This window comes from Littorina saxatilis, linkage group LG16 (assembly GCF_037325665.1).
Source record: "Littorina saxatilis isolate snail1 linkage group LG16, US_GU_Lsax_2.0, whole genome shotgun sequence".
Classification (NCBI taxonomy): Eukaryota; Metazoa; Mollusca; class Gastropoda; order Littorinimorpha; family Littorinidae; genus Littorina; species Littorina saxatilis.
The window spans coordinates 35,935,399-35,955,289 of record NC_090260.1 but is presented as its reverse complement, the minus strand read 5'-3'; the positions used below and the strand labels follow the sequence as shown (position 1 = coordinate 35,955,289).

At 48.1% G+C, this 19,891-nt stretch overlaps 2 protein-coding genes across 3 annotated transcripts in view; one reads left to right on the top strand and one right to left on the bottom strand.

Moving 5' to 3' along the window:
* Window positions 1-1,516, bottom strand: part of LOC138950956 (E3 ubiquitin-protein ligase arkadia-B-like) — a 48,886-nt gene extending 47,370 nt beyond the window's left edge. For both annotated transcript variants that reach the window (XR_011450888.1, XM_070322672.1), the window contains exon 1: window positions 1,445-1,516. The gene's annotated coding sequence lies outside the window, so the exon portion shown is untranslated. The remainder of the gene's footprint in view (window positions 1-1,444) is intronic.
* Window positions 1,517-2,331: 815 nt separating this feature from the next.
* Window positions 2,332-9,971, top strand: LOC138950953 (UDP-N-acetylglucosamine transferase subunit ALG13-like). Its single transcript, XM_070322669.1, has 4 exons — window positions 2,332-2,469; window positions 2,870-3,038; window positions 7,529-7,667; window positions 8,774-9,971. The coding sequence occupies exons 1-4, from the start codon at window positions 2,383-2,385 to the stop codon at window positions 9,042-9,044; spliced, it is 666 nt and encodes a 221-aa protein (XP_070178770.1). The 5' UTR covers window positions 2,332-2,382; the 3' UTR covers window positions 9,045-9,971.
* The last annotated feature ends 9,920 nt before the right edge of the window (window positions 9,972-19,891 follow it).

Here is a 19,891-nt window from a genome sequence, read left to right as displayed (position 1 = left end):
AAATTACACGTAGGTGTTGTTCTGTTGTTGGTTGCCGGTGATCTGTGTTCGAAGGCATTCACTAGCTGTCTGCTTCTTCTTCTTCGTTCATGGGCTGAAACTCCCAAGGCTTTTATGTGTATGACCATTCTTACACTGCCATTTAGGCAGCCATACGCCGTTTTCAGGGGAAGCATATGCTGGGTTAGTGGGTATTTTCGTGTTTCTGTAACCCACCGAGCTCTGGCAAGGACTAATTTGGTCTTGTGCTTGCGTGAACACATGAAGGGGGATATTTAAGGCACTAGCAGGTCTGCACATAAGTTGACCTCGGAGATCAGAAAAATATCCACCCTTAACCCACCAGGCACGGCTGGCCGGGATTCTAACCCACGACCTTCCGCTTAAGCCAAGGACAGAATATACCTGCGCAGTTTCAGCGGCACAGACGACGCACTGCATATTATTGATGCTGCGATAGGGATTATGACGAGTACTTGGCCTGTTTTCCTTTCACGCAACGTGTAGCAGGCTGGGATCATCTGCAGTGCGTCGTCTGTCCTGCTGAAGTTACATAGGTGAGCGCCAGGCCTTAGGAGGCTGGCGTCTTATTCACTAGACCATTGCGCCCGTCACTAGCTGTCTGCCTCTGCCAGGATCCCAAATTTGACAATGAGTCAATGACATGGTCCTAACTTTGACATGACAATTGACATTGAGCTGTCCGACTGGAGTTTTCAGCAGGTGACGGGAATTGGTAAATTTGGAGCCCCGACCCGTAATAATTAGGCCTAATATTATAATGACAGAAAAAACAGAATGGTAAACAGGTCTGTACCATGAATACACAATCCAAATTGTCTTTTAGTTTACTTTTATTCTTTACTAAACACTTAGACTATCCTGTGCGGCCCTTCAGTCCCGGACCCGTTGACCCCCCCCCCCCCCCCCCCTCCAGCAACCACATCACTTTGTCCACAGGCTCGTAAACAGTGATTGGCTAAAAAAAATACTATGAGAATAGCTGGAGTAGACCACCAAGTAGGTGTTCAGATACATCATTACATGGATTGGGAATCTCAATCACACCTCAACAATCAGACACGAGTACATGCCCGGCCATCATGCCGTACCAAAAAATCGAGCATAGCCATAGAGTTGTTGCCAAAGAAACAATGAAGAACACTGAACTGTGTCGGAAATAACGGAGATATAGTGCCCTAAAACAACTTCACGAACAACCCGAAGGACCACGGAATCGTCGCAGTACAGTTCAGCAAGTAAGTGCCACCCCAGTGGATCGCCATCACATTCACAAACACGCACTGCTAAAAGAGACCAATTATGAGGTGAAAATGTCACGGTAAACAAAGAAATAAAGTCATATCCAAGACAGAATAGCCATATTCTGTCCACAAGATAGTCTTTAGACTATATTCTTCATAAAAATTAAACCGAGACTCACCTAAACGCAGAAGGAGACGTGAATTTATATCCGTACGGTGGGCTATTTACCACACAGGCAGATCAATCAATACCACATAACAAGAAGCAGCAAAAGGGAGTACTTATTGAATTGAACACGACCAGGGTGTGTACTATACAGTCTATGGTGCAGCCATTTCGTAGACACAAAACTAGATATGTTTTCCTTTTCGTCGTCCTTTCATTAAAACTTTGACATTTTTATTTGCGAAATGTTAGCTTGACTGATGACAGACACAGTTTTTTCTTTTTTTTCTTCAGATTTGCTGTTTGTTCAAAGAGCTAAATAGGCAAAGGTTACCACGCGGTTTGTTTAGTTCCGAACTGAAAGTAAGCCTCTTTTTTTCTTCTTTTTTTATCAGTAATGAATTGTTTTTTTAAAACTTGGTTTCTTTGCAATTTTCCATTTTTCATACACTTGGTTACCTTTTGTGTTTTCAAACACGATTGACTTTTCATACAACTGTTTCGAGCATTTTCGTTGTTTTATATAACGATTTCTCTATTAACTGTTGAAAAGAATTAGGTTGTGTTGGTGGTTATTTTGTCTGCCAGAAATGCACTTTGAATTGATTCTTTCTGTTTCATGTACATCTACATGTTTGTTCTTTTTAAAAAGACAAAGCAAAGCCCTCTCTGCTGCTTTCTATTTTATTTCCCCGACAAAATCGAAAAACAGACCGGTCCCTTTAGATTGATGTTTATGTCTTTATTTTGTCCCGGCGAAACAAAAATGTCAGCCTATGAAAAATACTATATGATAAAAAAAGAAAAGAAAATGGCAAACACAAAATTTCCATGGAGAATTTTTGTTGAAGTCTTTGAAATAATGGGCATTTGCGTTGACAGTATTTGCTGCGGTCTTACCGTAGCAGACGATCAGATGTGGCCGCTGCATGAACCTGCGCGAGAGCAAAAATGACAGGCAAATGTGCCTTTGTAACAGTTGGTACAACAGAATTTGACCAGCTTATTCAGTCTGCAACATCCTCAGATGTTTGCAAGGTAAAGGTCGATAGATTTGCGATTTAGATGTTTGATACTTGATTGGTTTTGACTAATTCGTTTTGACGAGTGTTTCATCATATTGCGATCTGATGTGTGCGTGTGTGTGTACGGTGTGTGTGGGTGTGGTTTGGGGGCTTCCCTGTCTTACTGTTTGTCGCTGACTGTAAAAACAAACACTCTGACTTTTGCCAGGGTCTGATAGCCATGCATGCACAACACAGTGTGTGTGTGTGTGGGTTGTGTGTGTGTGTGTGTGTGTGTGTGAGCGCGTGCGTGCATGCATGTGTGCGTGCATGTGTGTATGTGTGCAGAGATGAAGAATCACAGCCATGCCATTTTTGTCATGATAGCTTTTTGCCAGCGAGGTGAACTGACCTTTGTTGCATTCTGATTGCAGGCGTTACGACAGCTTGGGTACACACAGTTATTGCTGCAAATAGGACGTGGTCAGTTTGAACCAGAAGCCACAGAGCTGAGTGACCACAGTCCAGCAGTACACTTCTACAGGTTCAAAGACTCCATTGCTGATGACATCAAAGCTGCTAACCTGGTCATCTGTCATGCAGGTATATTATCTATTTCAACACCAAATGAAGAGGTAACTTTATTGACACAGATTTGAGAAATAAAGGGACGAAAGCGGGACGAAAGCGCTATAAATACAGTGGAACCCCCCATTAATACCTCCAAATATCTGAGAAAGTCAGGTCTTAAAAAAGGAGGGAGTCTTAAACAGGAGCCAAGTTTACAGGAGTTATCAACAGAAAATGTGAAAAAAAACAAGGTCTTTAAAAGGAGGAAGTTTTATTTTGGGGGGGTCGGTCTTAACAGGGGGTTCCAGTACTCACGTACCTACAGGACTGGGCGTTAAGCAAACAAACAAACTGTACCTACAGGACTGGGCGTTAAGCAAACAAACAAACTGTACCTACAGGACTGGGCGTTAAGCAAACAAACAAACTGTACCTACAACAACAGTAAGTTGGAGTTATGCACAAACACTTTCCTGACACCTCAGATCCAGTTTATATGACAAGCATCTGTGCTTTAACAATGAAGCTGACAGTTGTAGTGTGAGTATAAGGGAAACCTCTGTTTTAAGACTCTGTTCACAGATTCCCTCTACATTAAGACCTCATTTTTCAGACTTTTATTCAATAGTGTCAATACTTTTTACCAAGTAATAACAAGATCTACAAGTGATAATTATGTGAAACCTCGCAGTCTTCTGCTACCTGATAAAACAAGAAGCACGCAGTCATTTGTTCATTTCAGTGCTTCTTGTTTTATCAGGTAGCAGAAGACTGCGTGGTTTCACATAATTATCACTTGTAGATCTTGTTATTACTTGGTAAAAAGTATTGACACTATTGAATAAAAGTCTGAAAAACAAGTCGCGTAAGGCGAAAATACAATATTTAGTCAAGTAGCTGTCGAACTCACAGAATGAAACTGAACGCAACGCAACGCAGCAAGACCGTATACTCGTAGCATCGTCACTCCACCGCCCGTGGCAAAGGCAGTGCCCGTGGAATTGACAAGAAGAGCGGGGTATTCGTTGCGCTGAGAAGGATAGCACGCTTTTCTGTACCTCTCTTCGTTTTAACTTTCTGAGCGTGTTTTTAATCCAAACATATCATATCTATATGTTTTTTGAATCAGGAACCGACAAGGAATAAGATGAAAGTGTTTTGATTTCGAAAAAAAAAAATTGATAATAATTTTTATATATTTAATTTTCAGAGCTTGATTTTAATCCAAATATAACATATTTATATGTTTTTGGAATCAGCAAATGATGGAGAATAAGATAAACGTAAATTTGGATCGTTTTATAAATTTTTATTTTTTTTTACAATTTTCAGATTTTTAATGACCAAAGTCATTAATTAATTTTTAAGCCACCACACTGAAATGCAATACCGAAGTCCGGGCTTCGTCGAAGATTACTTGACCAAAATTTCAACCAATTTGGTTGAAAAATGAGGGCGTGACAGTGCCGCCTCAACTTTCACGAAAAGCCGGATATGACGTCATCAAAGACATTTATCAAAAAAATGAAAAAAACGTTCGGGGATTTCATACCCAGGAACTTTCATGTCAAATTTCATAAAGATCGGTCCAGTAGTTTAGTCTGAATCGCTCTACACACACACACAGACAGACAGACACACGCACATACACCACGACCCTCGTTTCGATTCCCCCTCGATGTTAAAATATTTAGTCAAAACTTGACTAAATATAATGAGGTCTTAATGTAGAGGGAATCTGTGAACAGAGTCTTAAAACAGAGGTTTCCCTTATACTCACACTACAACTGTCAGCTTCATTGTTAAAGCACAGATGCTTGTCATATAAACTGGATCTCATGACTTGAGGACTGCAAAATAAACGTATTTTAAAATGAAATTGCCATGCAGTCATACCTACCTGTAAATATTTTGTTTGACAGATTTTTCCTGCATTATTATAATATAATCACTTGCTTTGACCAGTTTCCTTAACTCTTACCAGTTCGCTCCCTTACCCATCGTAAGCTTGTTTTCCACTGACCAATTATCTAATTATCGAAAAAAAATTGGTTATTTTACATTGGATGGGTCGGACAGTGGATAAACTCATATGTTAGACACACTTTATGACAGAAACAAGCTGGGTTTTTGTTATAAGTTAGTTATAGGAATGCATTATTAGGCACAAAAAGAAAATAGTCTGTTAACGGTAACATAGGCCCAAAAAATAGGGTCGGTAGTTCAGCCCTTTTTTTTTTCTTTTTTTTTCACAAAAACATATTTTCAAATTATTTTGCCAAAAAACGAAGACCTTTTTTTTTTTTTTTCCTCCCAAAAAACATATTTTTAAGTTATTTTGCCCAAAAACAAAGACTTTTTTTTTTTTCCCCCCAAATGGGAAATGCCAAAAAAAAATCTAGGGTCGCGCGAAAAAATAGGGTCGGTCGGGATACTGTAAACAGACTATTTTTTTTGTTTCGCCTTAGGCATGCGTATGTCATGAAATGTCCAACTTTGAAATTTGGGTGGGGGTATTCAGGTGACAATAACTTTTTTGTTTATCAGCAAAACTCAATAAAACTTTGCTATGTTATGTAACATGAATGCCAAAACAGACTAGTTAGCAGCATATCTAAAATAAACAAAAATTTCTTCTTTGTGTTTGTCACATGTTCCAAAAAATGGGCGAACAAATTTCAACAAAAATCATGTTGTCACCCCCATAACCTTTTTTAACTTTAAAGATAGCACAATTATCTTTGCAAATATGAAAAGCTTATTCATTTTCCTTTCATTTGATATATAACTTTCTATATTTCATTTAGAATATGACCCCAGATAGCCACTCGGCAAGTAGGCACCAACAGCACTGTAAAATATGCCCTGAAACCCCCAAACTAAGAGTTAAGGAAAGGATTGGTTACTGCGAGAGCCGGGATTAATACTTGTGAACAGTCGAGTGAAGGGCTACTGCAGTCTGTTGAAGCAGTGGGGGGCCCGGATAGCTAAGGTAGTAGAGCGCTGCACTTGTGATCCTAGGGTCATGGGTTCGAACCCAGGCCGGGACGGACACGGGTCAACTGTATGTGCAGACTCAGAGACGGTATCCATATCCCATCCCCTTGTCACCAAAGTGGCATGTAAAAGACCTGTCATTCTGCCATAACTGCAGGTGGCTGGTTACACCTAAACATGCATACAACTCAGGGTGTCTCATCTAAAGTCAGGGTAAAACCCGGGAATATGCCCCTAATGGCTTTGCCGTGTGGGCGTAAAACAGTGTAGTTGTTGCCACAGGAGAGGGCAGTGTTGAAGCAGTGTTGTTGTTGCCACAGGAGCAGGCAGTGTTGAAGCAGTGTTGTTGTTGCCACAGGAGAGGGCAGTGTTGTTGTTGCCACAGGGGCAGGCAGTGTTGAAGCAGTGTTGTTGTTGCCACAGGAGCAGGCAGTGTTGAAGCAGTGTTGTTGTTGCCACAGGAGCAGGCAGTGTTGAAGCAGTGTTGTTGTTCCCACAGGAGAGGGCAGTGTTGTTGTTGCCACAGGGGCAGGCAGTGTTGAAGCAGTGTTGTTGTTGCCACAGGAGAGGGCAGTGTTGTTGTTGCCACAGGAGCAGGCAGTGTTGAAGCAGTGTTGTTGTTGCCACAGGAGCAGGCAGTGTTGAAGCAGTGTTGTTGTTCCCACAGGAGAGGGCAGTGTTGTTGTTGCCACAGGAGCAGGCAGTGTTGAAGCAGTGTTGTTGTTGCCACAGGAGCAGGCAGTGTTGAAGCAGTGTTGTTGTTGCCACAGGAGCAGGGCAGGGCCGGACTAGGCGAAGAGGAGGGGGGGGGTTGCCAGTGGTGGCCCAGGGGGATGTCCACCCTGGCGGCAGGGGCGGATCAGTTCATTTTATGACTGGTTTTTTTCAAAAGTATATTGTGAAGATATGGGTGTGAAGGCGCGAAGCGCCGAGCCGACGGCGCGAAGCGCCTAGCTTGCTAGGGGGGTCCGGGGGCATGCCCCCCCGGAAAATTTTGAAAAAAAGGATGCAAAATGGTGCAATCTGGTGCATTCTGAGGATGATCATTACCAGTTTCAGGCAGCAGATTTTGTCACTGATTAATACCCCAAAAATTGAAACTCAATGTAAAATAAAGAAATGCATACCTCATTCAATATTTTTATTTTTTGGCTGGGGGGGTCCGGAAACCCTAGAACCAACCCCCCCCTCCTCGTTGTGGGGGTCAGGGGGCGAAGCCCCCTGAAGCTGACGGGTAGGTCATATTCTGAGATAGGAAAATGGTCGCTCCTTGCATGAAACGGCATAAAATAAGCAATAATAAAAAAAAATTTAAATAAGTAAGGTACATGTTTAGGCTAGGGGGGGGGTTGCGCAACCCCCATAACCCCCCCGGTAGTCCGGCCCTGCAGGCAGTGTTGAAGCAGTGTTGTTGTTGCCACAGGAGCAGGCAGTGTTGAAGCAGTGTTGTTGTTCCCACAGGAGAGGGCAGTGTTGTTGTTGCCACAGGGGCAGGCAGTGTTGAAGCAGTGTTGTTGTTCCCACAGGAGCAGGTAGTGTGCTGGAGACGCTGGGTGCGGGCAAGGCGGCGGTGGTGGTCATCAACGACCAGCTGATGGACAACCACCAGGTGGAGCTGGCCAGGCAGCTGCAGCGACTCGGACACCTTTACTACTGTACCTGCAGGTTGCCTTCGAATTCTTCTTATTCAATTTAAATATTGTGAAATATATATATATACAATATTTGGCATTAAGGGTTCGCACTCAAGTATTTAGCTTATATTGGCAAATCCTGGCAAATTCTTCTTCCATGTGCTTCTCTATCACAAAACATAACCATCTACGTTTATCCCATTCTCTGTGGTAGCAATCATCTCTACGACTGTACTTGCAGGTTAGCTCTTCTTTTTTGCTGTTCTTCATTACCACAGAAGTTTACATAACTATGTTGTTGTTGTTTCTTTATCCCTTTTACTTTGGCCATCACACTTTAAGCCATTTTTAGAGGATCATGCATACAATGTGCTTTCTTTCTTTGCATAATTATCTTCAGATCTTCATGTTTGTAACAAGTGATGATGATTTTGTTTTTTTCTGTTTTTCATTTTCTTGTAGATATTATATACATGGATATTTAGCTGTGGTTTATTATTTCTGCAACTTTGCCGACGTGGCAACAAAATCAAAGGCGGTATTCAGAAGTTTAAGGCTTTAAGGTCACCTTTCCCCAATCATGAAAAAGTTTGGCTGCTCTGCTGAAATGATGGCAACATTTTCAGCATTTCGAAGTAACTTTGAGCGTTTGCTGAATGCTGGCACCAAACATCATACCTGTCGATAATGACTACCCGAAGGACCGATTAAAAGTGGTCCATATAGACAGCTGGTCGCTCTTTAGCATATCATCACATACATATACCTAATATGTTAGTTACCTGTGAGGACGTTAACCCCCCCCCCTCCCTCTCATAGTAGGTGGATGCTATGGAAAAGTGAAATATATTGGAAAAACCCTTCCACAAGGAACCTTTAGGGGGTGGTAATACTAATAGACAGGTGGTCGTTATGGAGAGGTGGTCGTTATGGAGAGGTGGTCGCCATGGAGAGGTGGTCGCCATGGAGAGGTGGTCGTTATGGAGAGGTGGTCGTAATGGAGAGGTGGTCGCCAGGGCAGGTTCAACTAGATCATGTATGCTAGCTGTTATGACACTATTTTTACCTTTTTTCAGGAAGATTGGGTGAGTGACTGCTATACATCATTGTCTACAACACTTCTCTTCACTGTTTCAGGACACTGCACAAGACGCTGGAGGAAGCTGACTTCACATCCCTACAACCCTTCACGCCGGGCACTCCCACTCTGTTCACGTCACATCTTGACTCTCTCCTCACTGGGCCACCGGGCACAGGTGCAACCCTCGTCTTCCTCTTCCATCTCAGCTGGATCGGCATGCTGGCCGTGTTGTACATGTTGACTCCTACAGTCGCCCTGCTGCTTCTCTTGACTGTGTCATGCTTAGCCGTCTTTGTGTTTTGGGGAGAGCCCAAGAAAGTGCAATAGCAGTGCTGTGTGTTTCTGATTGGAGAGCTGATGGTGGTACAGTGGAACCCCCCCCCCCCCCCTTTAAAGACCACCACCCACACACACTCAAACACACATACACACACCTGACATGCGCATTTGCCTAGTTTGTTTGTTCGTTCATGGGCAGAAACTCCCACGGCTTTTACGTGTATGACCGTTTTTACCCCGCCATATAGGCAGCCATACGCCGCTTTCGGAGGAAGCATGCTGGGTATTTTCGTGTTTCTATAACCCACCGAACTCTGACATGGATTACAGGATCTTTTTCGTGCGCACTTGATCTTGTGCTTGCGTGTACACACGGGGGTGTTCGGACACCGAGGAGAGTCTGCACACAAAGTTGACTCTGAGAAATAAATCTCTCGCCGAACGTGGGGACGAACTCACGCTGACAGCGGCCAACTGGATACAAATCCAGCGCGCTACCGACTGAGCTACATCCCCGCCCCATATTTGCCTCGTGGTTAAGATGTCAGCCTCCTGTGTGGCAGGCTGAGTGTTCGCATCCCAGTCGCGTTTGATGGGTTATGGGCAGACATTTTTCCGAGAGAATTTACCGATCTTGCAGGTCAACTTATGTTCAGATCTGCTTGTGCCTTCTCCCCTTCATGCGTACATGCAAGAACAAGGTCAAATAGGCACAGTAAAGATCCTGTAATCCATGTCAGAGTTCGGTGGGTTATAGAAACACGAAAATACCAAGCATGCATCCCTGAAAAGCTGCCCAAGTGGCAGGGAAAAAACTGTCATACATGTAAATATTTGATATAGACTGTGTGAATCTGATGCTGTGATGGCACTGACCCTTTTACGAGCCAGTCAAAGCAATGAGGGCAGAGCCTGGCTTTATCACGAACAGGTCACTTGGTTATTGTGCTTTGTCAAATAAAACATACCAGTGCACTTGTTCAGTTATGTTTTCTAAGCAAAAATGTCATCAAAAACACAAACTTGCAGCACTGACTGCTTGAACATTTCTTTTCTCGTCTTTCAGATTTAAAAAATGGTAAAACACCAAACATTTCTGGTTAAAAAATTGAATTGTCCCTGTGATGGTAAAAAAAAGAATTGTAAGAGGTGAAAATGTCTGTTTTCAGTGTTGGATGTGTTCTGTTATTTGCCTCTCAATAATGTAAACCTTTCAAGAAAGAAGAGCTGTAATTTCAATAAAACATACAAAAATCATCCTGAGAAAAAGACACAAAAATAAATAAGTTTAACAAAAAACAAGGGCGTGATTTGCTCAAGACCAGGACAATGATAGACTTGACAACCCTTTCTACAAATATTTGTTAGGTACATACACACACAAGTCATAGGCACGCACACACATGTATGCACACACACACACACACTTCTCTCTCACACTCATTCTAAAATCACTTCAAGACTTTTGGAAATGCATTTGTTTATTTTGATATACTTTCAGAAAAAGGCAGCTTCAGAACATTTTAAAATGATGAAGAAAATTGCACATAATAAGTAAGCATAAACATTTGATTTGATGATGTGTAAACTTAACTTAAGCATTATCATACAGCCAGTCAAAGAGGTCATTTTTAATGCCATGAACAACTAGTAAAGTTGAACCCCCCTTTCCAGACCCCCCATTGGCCAGATGGAAGACTTCCCCCTTTCCAGACCCCCCATTGGCCAGATGGAAGACTTCCCCCTTTCCAGACCCCCCATTGGCCAGATGGAAAACTTCCCCCTTTCTAGACCCCCCATTGGCCAGATGGAAGACTTCCCCCTTTCTAGACCCCCCATTGGCCAGATGGAAGACTTCCCCCTTTCCAGACCCCCCATTGGCCAGATGGAAGACTTCCCCCTTTCCAAACCCCCCATTGGCCAGATGGAAGACTTCCCCCTTTCCAGACCCCCCCATTGGCCAGATGGAAGACTTCCCCCTTTCCAAACCCCCCATTGGCCAGATGGAAGACTTCCCCCTTTCCAAACCCCCCATTGGCCAGATGGAAGACTTCCCCCTTTCCAAACCCCCCATTGGCCAGATGGAAGACTTCCCCCTTTCTAGACCCCCCATTGGCCAGATGGAAGACTTCCCCCTTTCTATACTCCCCATTGGCCAGATGGAAGACTTCCCCCTTTCTAGACCCCCCATTGGCCAGAATGGAAGACTCCCCCCTTTCCAGACCCCCCCCCCCCCCCCATTGGCCAGATGGAAGACTTCCCCCTTTCCAAACCCCCCATTGGCCAGATGGAAGACTTCCCCCTTTCCAGACCCCCCCATTGGCCAGATGGAAGACTTCCCCCTTTCCAGACCCCCCATTGGCCAGATGGAAGACTTCCCCCTTTGTAAAGACCTTGATTTTTCTGATTTTCTTTTGATAACCTCTGTCAATTTACTCGCTCCGAGTTTCTCAGATTTGTCAAGGTCTTAAGACCTTGTATACAAGTGTATACAAAATGCATAACTCTCTTTTACTCATGTTGCACATGTTTTATATGTATGTATTTAGAGCATTTATGTCCCTTTGTTTCTCGGATCATAAAATGCTGCTCGACTTCCATTTGTTGCCATGTTTTCTTTTACACCTAACTGCTTGCTACAAAACAAATGGTACAAAGGCGATGATATTAGTTCAATGCAAGAAGTCTACATCAGCATATCCACAACAATAGTATATCCTTTGGCATTAAAGTGTTTTGAGAGTAACCAATACAAATTGATGCAAAATAAAAATGCAATAATTTTGAAAAAGACCACTTATAATGATTTTGATCACCACATGATTGACCCTTACAATTTGAACACAACCACTAAACGGAAACAATAACAACAAATAGATAAACTGGACAGGCACAACAAACAAGAGGAACATTTTGGAAAGCACATGCTTAGCTTGGCAATGATAGAAAAACAAATCTTTTGTCTGTAACAAAATGCCCCCAAAAAACCCACACACAAAAATTAAAAAAACAAAACAAAACTTTCTTTCTTTCTTTATTTGGTGTTTAACGTCGTTTTCAACCACGAAGGTTATATCGCGACGGACAACACAAAACAACATTCAAGCAACAAAGACTTGCATGTTTGTGTTGTGTTTTAGCTGAGACTTCTCGTTGGTGATTCAGTAAACAAGGGCTGGTGTGAGTAAGCCTGGGGAAGCAGCCTGCAGGTACTTTCCTTCTCCTGTCACCAAGCAACTTCACCACCACACATCTCTTCAGGCCAGATTCAGAGCAAGCCTCCAACTTGAACACATGCCAACAGAAATAGCAGCCTGGCTGCTAGGTTCTTTGCAGAATGACATTTCTTGTTGAATTAATTCCGTAAGTGATACCTTTGTCAATCTACTTAACTCATTCAGCAGTGGCAGTTCTCTCATTCAGCAGTGGCAGTTCTCTCATTCAGCAGTGACAGTTCTCTCATTCAGCTGTGACAGTTCTCTCATTCAGCAGTGGCAGTTCTCTCATTCAGCAGTGACAGTTCTCTCATTCAGCTGTGACAGTTCTCTCATTCAGCAGTGGCAGTTCTCTCATTCAGCAGTGACAGTTCTCTCATTCAGCAGTGACAGTTCTCTCATTCAGCAGTGACAGTTCTCTCATTCAGCTGTGACAGTTCTCTCATTCAGCAGTGACAGTTCTCTCATTCAGCAGTGACAGTTCTCTCATTCAGCTGTGACAGTTCTCTCATTCAGCAGTGGCAGTTCTCTCATTCAGCTGTGACAGTTCTCTCATTCAGCTGTGACAGTTCTCTCATTCAGCAGTGACAGTTCTCTCATTCAGCTGTGACAGTTCTCTCATTCAGCAGTGGCAGTTCTCTCATTCAGCAGTGACAGTTCTCTCATTCAGCAGTGACAGTTCTCTCATTCAGCAGTGACAGTTCTCTCATTCAGCAGTGACAGTTCTCTCATTCAGCAGTGACAGTTCTCTCATTCAGCAGTGACAGTTCTCTCATTCAGCAGTGACAGTTCTCTCATTTGGCAAAGAAAGCAGCCATGCGGTTGACTTTTGGTATGTTTCCAAGTGACAGGGTGCTCTTACTCAAGTTAGTCCATGTGAAAGCCTGGACAGATCTGTAGCAGTCAACACCACCGTGTATGCCAGAAGGACGTTAACTGTAGCAGTCAACACCACCGTGTATGCCAGGAGGACGTTATCTGTAGCAGTCAACACCACCGTGTATGCCAGAAGGACGTTATCTGTAGCAGTCAACACCACCGTGTATGCCAGAAGGACGTTATCTGTAGCAGTCAACACCACCGTGTATGCCAGGAGGACGTTATCTGTAGCAGTCAACACCACCGTGTATGCCAGGAGGACGTTATCTGTAGCAGTAAACACCACCGTGTATGCCAGGAGGACGTTATCTGTAGCAGTAAACACGGCCGTGTATGCCAGAAGGACGTTATTTGTAGCAGTAAACACCACCCTGTATGCCAGGAGAACGTTATCTGCAGGACAGGTAATACCCACACACAATGTTGTGAGTGAGATCATGAAAATTTATATTAATTTTCTTATTTATTTATACTTACCAACACAATGTTATTTTGCATATAGCCCCTTAACTACCGAAAGAAAACGAAAGTGAAACTAGAGTTATACCCCAGAGTGACCGCCCTTTGCAGGTGGCGCCAGCAGTGCTTGGCGCCAAGCGCTGTCAGCTGGAATGCGGCACAGGCAACGCGGGCGCGCCACTTATCACTTCACCTATAAAACCGAATAGGCATGTGAAGAGGGGAGGAGGGAGGGAGCAATAAGAATAACATTGTGTTGGTAAGTATAAATAAATAAGAAAATTAATATAAATTTTCATGATTAATTTAGATTTACCAAGCACAATGTTATTTTGCATAGAATACCACCGAGGAGGTTGGGATCCCATGCCTTATCACTCCCAAACGAAGGTTGGCAGAGCAGGGGGAAGGCAGAGGTGCACGCACAGTGAACACCTAAGGACCTGGCCCCTGTCTGAATGAACCAAGAATTTGAAAATATCCACATATCTATGGTAAGAGACAACACTCACCTAGAGAGAGACCAGAGATTGTGAGAGAACAGCTTTCTTGATGCCGTAGGTCTCGTCTCCCCGTCTAGCCGAGAACGTGCGGAGGTAGAAGTCTGTGAAGGTAGACACAGACCTCCAGTAGGCTGCGTGCATGACTTGAGTCAACGGCACCCCCCGAACGAAACTGAGTGAGGAACTGATGGCCCGGATCTCATGTGCACGAACCGGAGTCGTTCGTGTCAGGTTAGCGTTTTTGTAAATTTGTTTGATCAAAAAAACTAACCAGCGAGCAATCGTCTGCTTGGAGATATCTCGTTCCATGTTAGGCAGAAGGGAGATAAACAAGGCTCGTTTAGTGGCCCTATGCGAAGCAGTACGGTCAAGATAGGCCTTTATGGCCCGAACGGGACATAAAAACCTATCCGGATCATCAGGGTCAAGGTCCCGAGTGAGCGAGGGAATGACGATGGGGGCTGAAAACACATCAGCCAGTTGGTTTTTTGCTCTGAACTCAGGCAAAAAGGAAAGAGTCATGGACGAAAGGTCAGGGGCAAACTCGACATCGTGTGGGAGACCACTGATGGCGTGGATACCACTGACTCTGCGCGCAGTTGCGAGCGAAACAAGAAAAACGGTCTTGAGAGTGAGGTCCCGAAGGGAGGCAGAGCTCAGAGGTTCGAACGGAGGAGACCTCAAGGCGTTAAGCACGAGGAAAACGTCCCATTTGGGAAAAGTGACTGTTTTGCGCACAGAACGATTCTTAATTCCGTCGATCAGATTGGTGATGAGGGAAGAATGAATAAGATGGAGAGGCCTAACCCCCGTGGCAGCCGCGATGGTACTGGTGACCGACGATTTGTACCCTAAGAGGGTACAAGCTTTGAAACCTTTCTGTAGATGAAGGGAGGAAAGGAAATTAGCCAGCTGGGTTGGAGAAGGCTGTAATGGGTCAAATTTCTTTCCGGCAGCGAAGGAAACCCAAGTGGACCAGCGTAGGGAGTAAAGGTTGTTAGTAGAGGGACGCCGAGCGTCAAGAGACAAGGAAACAGCGTGTGACGAAAGTCCTAATGTTCGCAGTTTTGACCGCACAAAAGCCAGGCGGTCAGGCGGAGGGAGTCGGGCGCGGGGTGTGGTATGCCCGATCGAGGTTGCAGGAGACTGAGCGAGTCGAGATTGAGGTCGAACGGGGGAACGTGGGAGAGCGCGACCAGTTCGGGGAACCAAGTTGCCGTGGGCCAAAAGGGCGCGACCAAAAGCAGTGTGGGCCTCTCCTGAGCGTACTTGGCTAGGACTCGGGTTACCAGAGCCGTCGGGGGATAGGCGTAGGCTTGGAGACCCGACCATGGCAGAGCGAATGCGTCCTTTCCGAAGGCCATGGGGTCGTGAAACGGACTCACGTACAGAGGGAGTCGCTTGCTGTACCGGGTGGCAAAGAGATCCACTAACGGAGTGAACCAGTGGGACCACAGAGGAAGAAGGGCCTTGTGGGAAATGGTCCACTCGGTCGGCAAGATCTGATCTCGGCGACTGAGGAGATCCGCGAGGGAGTTCAGTTTCCCCGGGATGAACTGTACTGAGAGGAGGATGTTCTGCTGGAAACACCAAAGCAAGATCTGCTCGGCCTTCAACGAGAGGGACGTTGAGTGTGTGCCCCCCTGGTTTTTCAGGTAAGCTAGGCAGACTGTGTTGTCCCCGTGAAGGAGAACAGACTTTCCCCGAAGGGTAGGAGCAAACTGAAGGAGAGAGAGGCGAACTGCCTCCATCTCGAGGAGATTGATGTGGAGTAGAGACTCCTGAGGGCTCCAGAGGCCGGAGGTCTCGAGAAGATCGAGGTGAGCGCCCCAGCCGGTCTTGGAGGCGTCCGTGAAAAGAAACACCTGGGGGGCTGGGGGCTGGATGGGTACCGGGGTCCTCAGCCACACCGGGTCTAACCACTGAGAGACAGCGGCCAGAAACCACGGGCCCAGAGTGATCACTTGCGAGTAGACAGGTGGTTTCGAGGACCGGAGAGCGACTTCTCGTTGGAGGGGACGCTTGAACACCCTCCCCAGGGGAAGGAGGGGGGAAAGAGATTCCATCGTACCCAGGAGTTGGCAAAGGTGACGAAGGGTCACGGTGCGGCGAGCACTGAGTCGCGCAATCCGTGACGTCAGGGCGTCGAGACGGGCTGAGGTGGGAGCCACCGTGTAGGCCACCGTGTCGAAAGACATGCCCAAATAGACAAAAGATTGGGACGGGTGGAGGTCGGACTTGGAGTGGTTGATCAGAAAGCCCAACTCTGAAGTCCAGTCCATGACCAGGCGCGAGTGAGTCCGACAGAGGGACTGGGTTGCCGCCAGGGTCAGCCAATCGTCCAGGTAGAGCTTCAGGCGAACTCCCTCCGCCCGGACCAAGGCAGCCAGTTCTCTGGTGACCTTGGTGAAAATGAGGGGGGCCAGAGACAGACCGAAGGGGAGGGCCCGAAACTGGTAGACCACCCCTGACCAGACGAACCGGAGGAGGTGTTGAACGTTCTCGTGGACCAGGATGTGAAAATAAGCGTCCGATAGATCGAGAGACGTGGCCCAGTCCCCCGGCCGGATGGCAAGTCTGATAGAGGGGGGAGTCTCCATCTTGAAAGGAGACTTTTGAATGTGCTCGTTTAGAGCAGAGAGGTCGAGAATCGGCCTGAACTCGCCGTTCTTTTTGGGGACCGTGAAGAGACGGGCGTAAAATCCCGGGCCGGGGTTGGACACCGGGAAGATGGCGCCTTTTGTCAACAGGTCCCGGACCTCTGCCTCCAGAGCACGAGCCCGAGAGGGATCGCTTGGTTCTGGGAACGCAATCGGGACGCCCGTGAGAGGAGGGGGGGAAACCAGAGGGAAGGAGTACCCCGTCCGTACCACTCTCAACACATACTGATTTCGAACGTGTTTTTCCCAAGCCGGGAGAGCACGTCGAAGAGAGCCCACGGAGGACAGGAGAGGGGCGGGGTGTTGGGAGGGCGGGCGGGGCGAGTCAAAAGGGACCCGAAGAAGGCTGCCGCTTCTGGGGGCCCTTCTGCCCTGGTTTCCGGGCCTTCTGCCGCTTCTGCCCGACGGGCTGAGGGCGGCGAAAATTCTGAGATTCCGGTTGCCGAGTGGGCCGCACCGGTTGAAAAGAAGAAGTTTGAGTGGCAGGGGGGCGGAAATCCTTGGGTGGGTTGCCCTTGTGACGCTTGGGAGGAGGGGCAGAACACGTCCGCGATCCTACCAAGAAATCTGACTGACGCCGCTTGTGCGACTGTTCAACCACGGCCTTGACAGTACCGGGATTAAACAGTGCAGACGGAGTGGTCAGGGTGTTCCGCAAAGAACGCCGTTCCTCAGGTGAGAGATAGGACGACTTAAGGTGTGCGTCCCGGAACAGCGCGAGCAGCTGTGCTCTGAGACGGAGGAGAAGTTCCGTCTGAGAGGTCATAGCGGCCCTAAGGGCAGAAAAGGCGTGTCCGGCCTGGTTACCGTCCACCTGGTCTAGGGGCGTGAAACCAGACCGGAGGTTGGAACCGGAGGCCACCGTACCCGTCGAGTTGATGGCAGCGTCTGACCAATGCCATGCATTGGAGAGACATTGAAGAGAGTCGCTGACAACCCCCTCCAAATGCGAAAAAGCCAACGGGGTCAAAGCGAAGGAGGACACTGCAGGGGCAGAGCCCCGAAAGGGTTCGTTATCGGCACCCACCGCCTTACTGGTGTGTTGAAAAGGGAGGGTGCTAGCATCGAACGCGAACTGACCCCCGCTTCTACAAGTCATCCTAGGGAAAGAAAAAGGATCCCTAGGATTGGGGAAAGAGGGAGCAGTGTCCTGGGCCTCTGGGGGGACAGTGCTGCCAGTCTTGTCCGAATCATTAGACCGGAAAGACTGGAGCACGAGGTCCCACGCCAACCGAAGGTTAGGGTGACAGGTCAGTCGTAGGCGCGAACGCCTGTCACTCAGGGGACCCCCCTGCATGGAGTCGAAGGCCGCCCGAGCGTTAGCCTTAGAGGACTGGCCTTCGGAAAACGCCCCGTCTCCCAACTTGTCCGCCAACAGGTTGAGGAATGTGGTTGTCACCGTGGACCTGTCGGCAGACGGGTCCTCAGGGGAAATTTCCTCTGACTCAAAAAGAGCCAGCGGAGGAGAAGGAGGACACCCATGGCGTGGAGCCGGGGGAGCCGAGGGGTTCTCAGAGTGTGTGGTTGACGGTATAGAACCGGAACCTCCTCCCCGGACTGCAGAGGAGAGAGAGTCAAGCTGACCCTGGACGGAGCGCCTCAGAGAAAAAAGTTCCTCCTTGAATGAGGACATCATCGAAAGAAGACTGTTTGAAGATGTGTCAGCAACCTTAGGAGGCTGAAGATCGGGATACAGATCGTCCTCGGACGAGATGTCGTCGAACTCCCGAAAGGCGGAAGGCAGGCCTAAATCAAAGTCCTGGGGGTGGTGAAAACCAGAGCCCGCCAGAACCGAGGAGGTCACTGCCTGTGAGGTATGTCCCCCGTGAGGGGGGGCCACATTAGAACCGTCCCGGGCCGAGGGCCCGTTAGGAGGAGCGGCACGGGAGCTGTCCCAAAACGTGGCCCCGTTCAGGGCAGCGGCCCGGGCCCCGGCCCCGTCGGGGCACGGAGACCGGGCCGGGGCCCACACCGGGCCCGGGGCCCGGGCCCCGCCAGAGCACGGGGCCCAAGCCCCGACCAAGCCAGCGGCCCGGGCCCCGTCCAGGCCCGCGGCCCGGGCCCCGTCCAGGCCAGCGGCCCGGGCCCCGGCCCCGTTGGAGCACCGGGCCCAGGCCCCGTCAAAGCACGGGGCCCGGGCCCCGTCCAGGCCAGCGGCCCGGGCCCCGTCCAGGCCAGCGGCCCGGGCCCCGTCCAGGCCAGCGGCCCGGGCCCCGTCCAGGCCAGCGGCCCGGGCCCCGGCCCCGTCGGAGCACCGGGCCCGGGCCCCGTCAAAGCACGGGGCCCGGGCCCCGTCCAGGCCAGCGGCCCGGGCCCCGTCCAGGCCAGCGGCCCGGGCCCCGGCCCCGGCCCCGCGAGAACACGGGGCCCGGGCCGCGGACTCGTCCAGGCTTATTGACCGGGCCTTGTCCAGGCTCGTGGTCCGGTCGGCGTCCCCGTGATTGGGAGAGGAACGATCAACCGACATGACCAGGCCATCTAAGTCCGATATCACGCAAGGGGCTGCGAGTGACTGGACAGATGAAATCCCCAGGAAACCAGCGTCCCGTAGGACTTGACAGGCCGCAGAGAGAGCTGCGGAGGACGCTGCAGGTAGCTGGGAGGCAGTGGAGGGGAGCGCTGAGACCGCCTCCAAAGCCTCCGTGACTTGACCCCGCAGTTGGTCCGGACCTTGACCCTGAAGACCAGGGGGAGGGGGGTAGTCAGTCAAAACCAGACCACCCGCCTGCCCCCCGGGACCAACTAGTAGACCAGAGGGGGTCTCACTCCGTAAAGGCGGGTGAGAGAGGGAAAGTTGAACCTCAGAGCCCCCACTCAAAGGGGAAGGGGGCTCCGGGGTCGAGCGGCCAGAAATCGGCGCACTCAACAACCTTTGTTGGAGGAGATCCAACTTCCTTTGTTTGGAACGACGTTTACGCAGAGCGTTGGGAGTAGGGGAAGGGCTGGGGGCCCAACGTCCCGTGCTATCCCGGCTCTGATCAGAACCAGACATAATTATAACGTGAATGAACTAGGAAAGAAGATAAAGCTAGCAAGCAGACGATAGCTGAATCAAAAATAGAAAAATAAAAATTTTCACTTCCCTGAACAAGAAGACACCGGTCGCGTGTGAAGATCACAAGAAAACCAACGGTATTCACACCAAAAGCGTAGGGAAAACACCGTGACACAGACACAAG

Coding starts and splice junctions, on each gene's coding strand:
- LOC138950953 (XM_070322669.1), top strand. CDS start 2,383: ATGACAGGCAAATGTGCCTTTGTAACAGTTGGTACAACAGAATTTGAC. Junction 2,470..2,869: donor CATCCTCAGATGTTTGCAAG/GTAAAGGTCGAT, acceptor TTCTGATTGCAG/GCGTTACGACAGCTTGGGTA. Junction 3,039..7,528: donor CCTGGTCATCTGTCATGCAG/GTATATTATCTA, acceptor TTGTTCCCACAG/GAGCAGGTAGTGTGCTGGAG.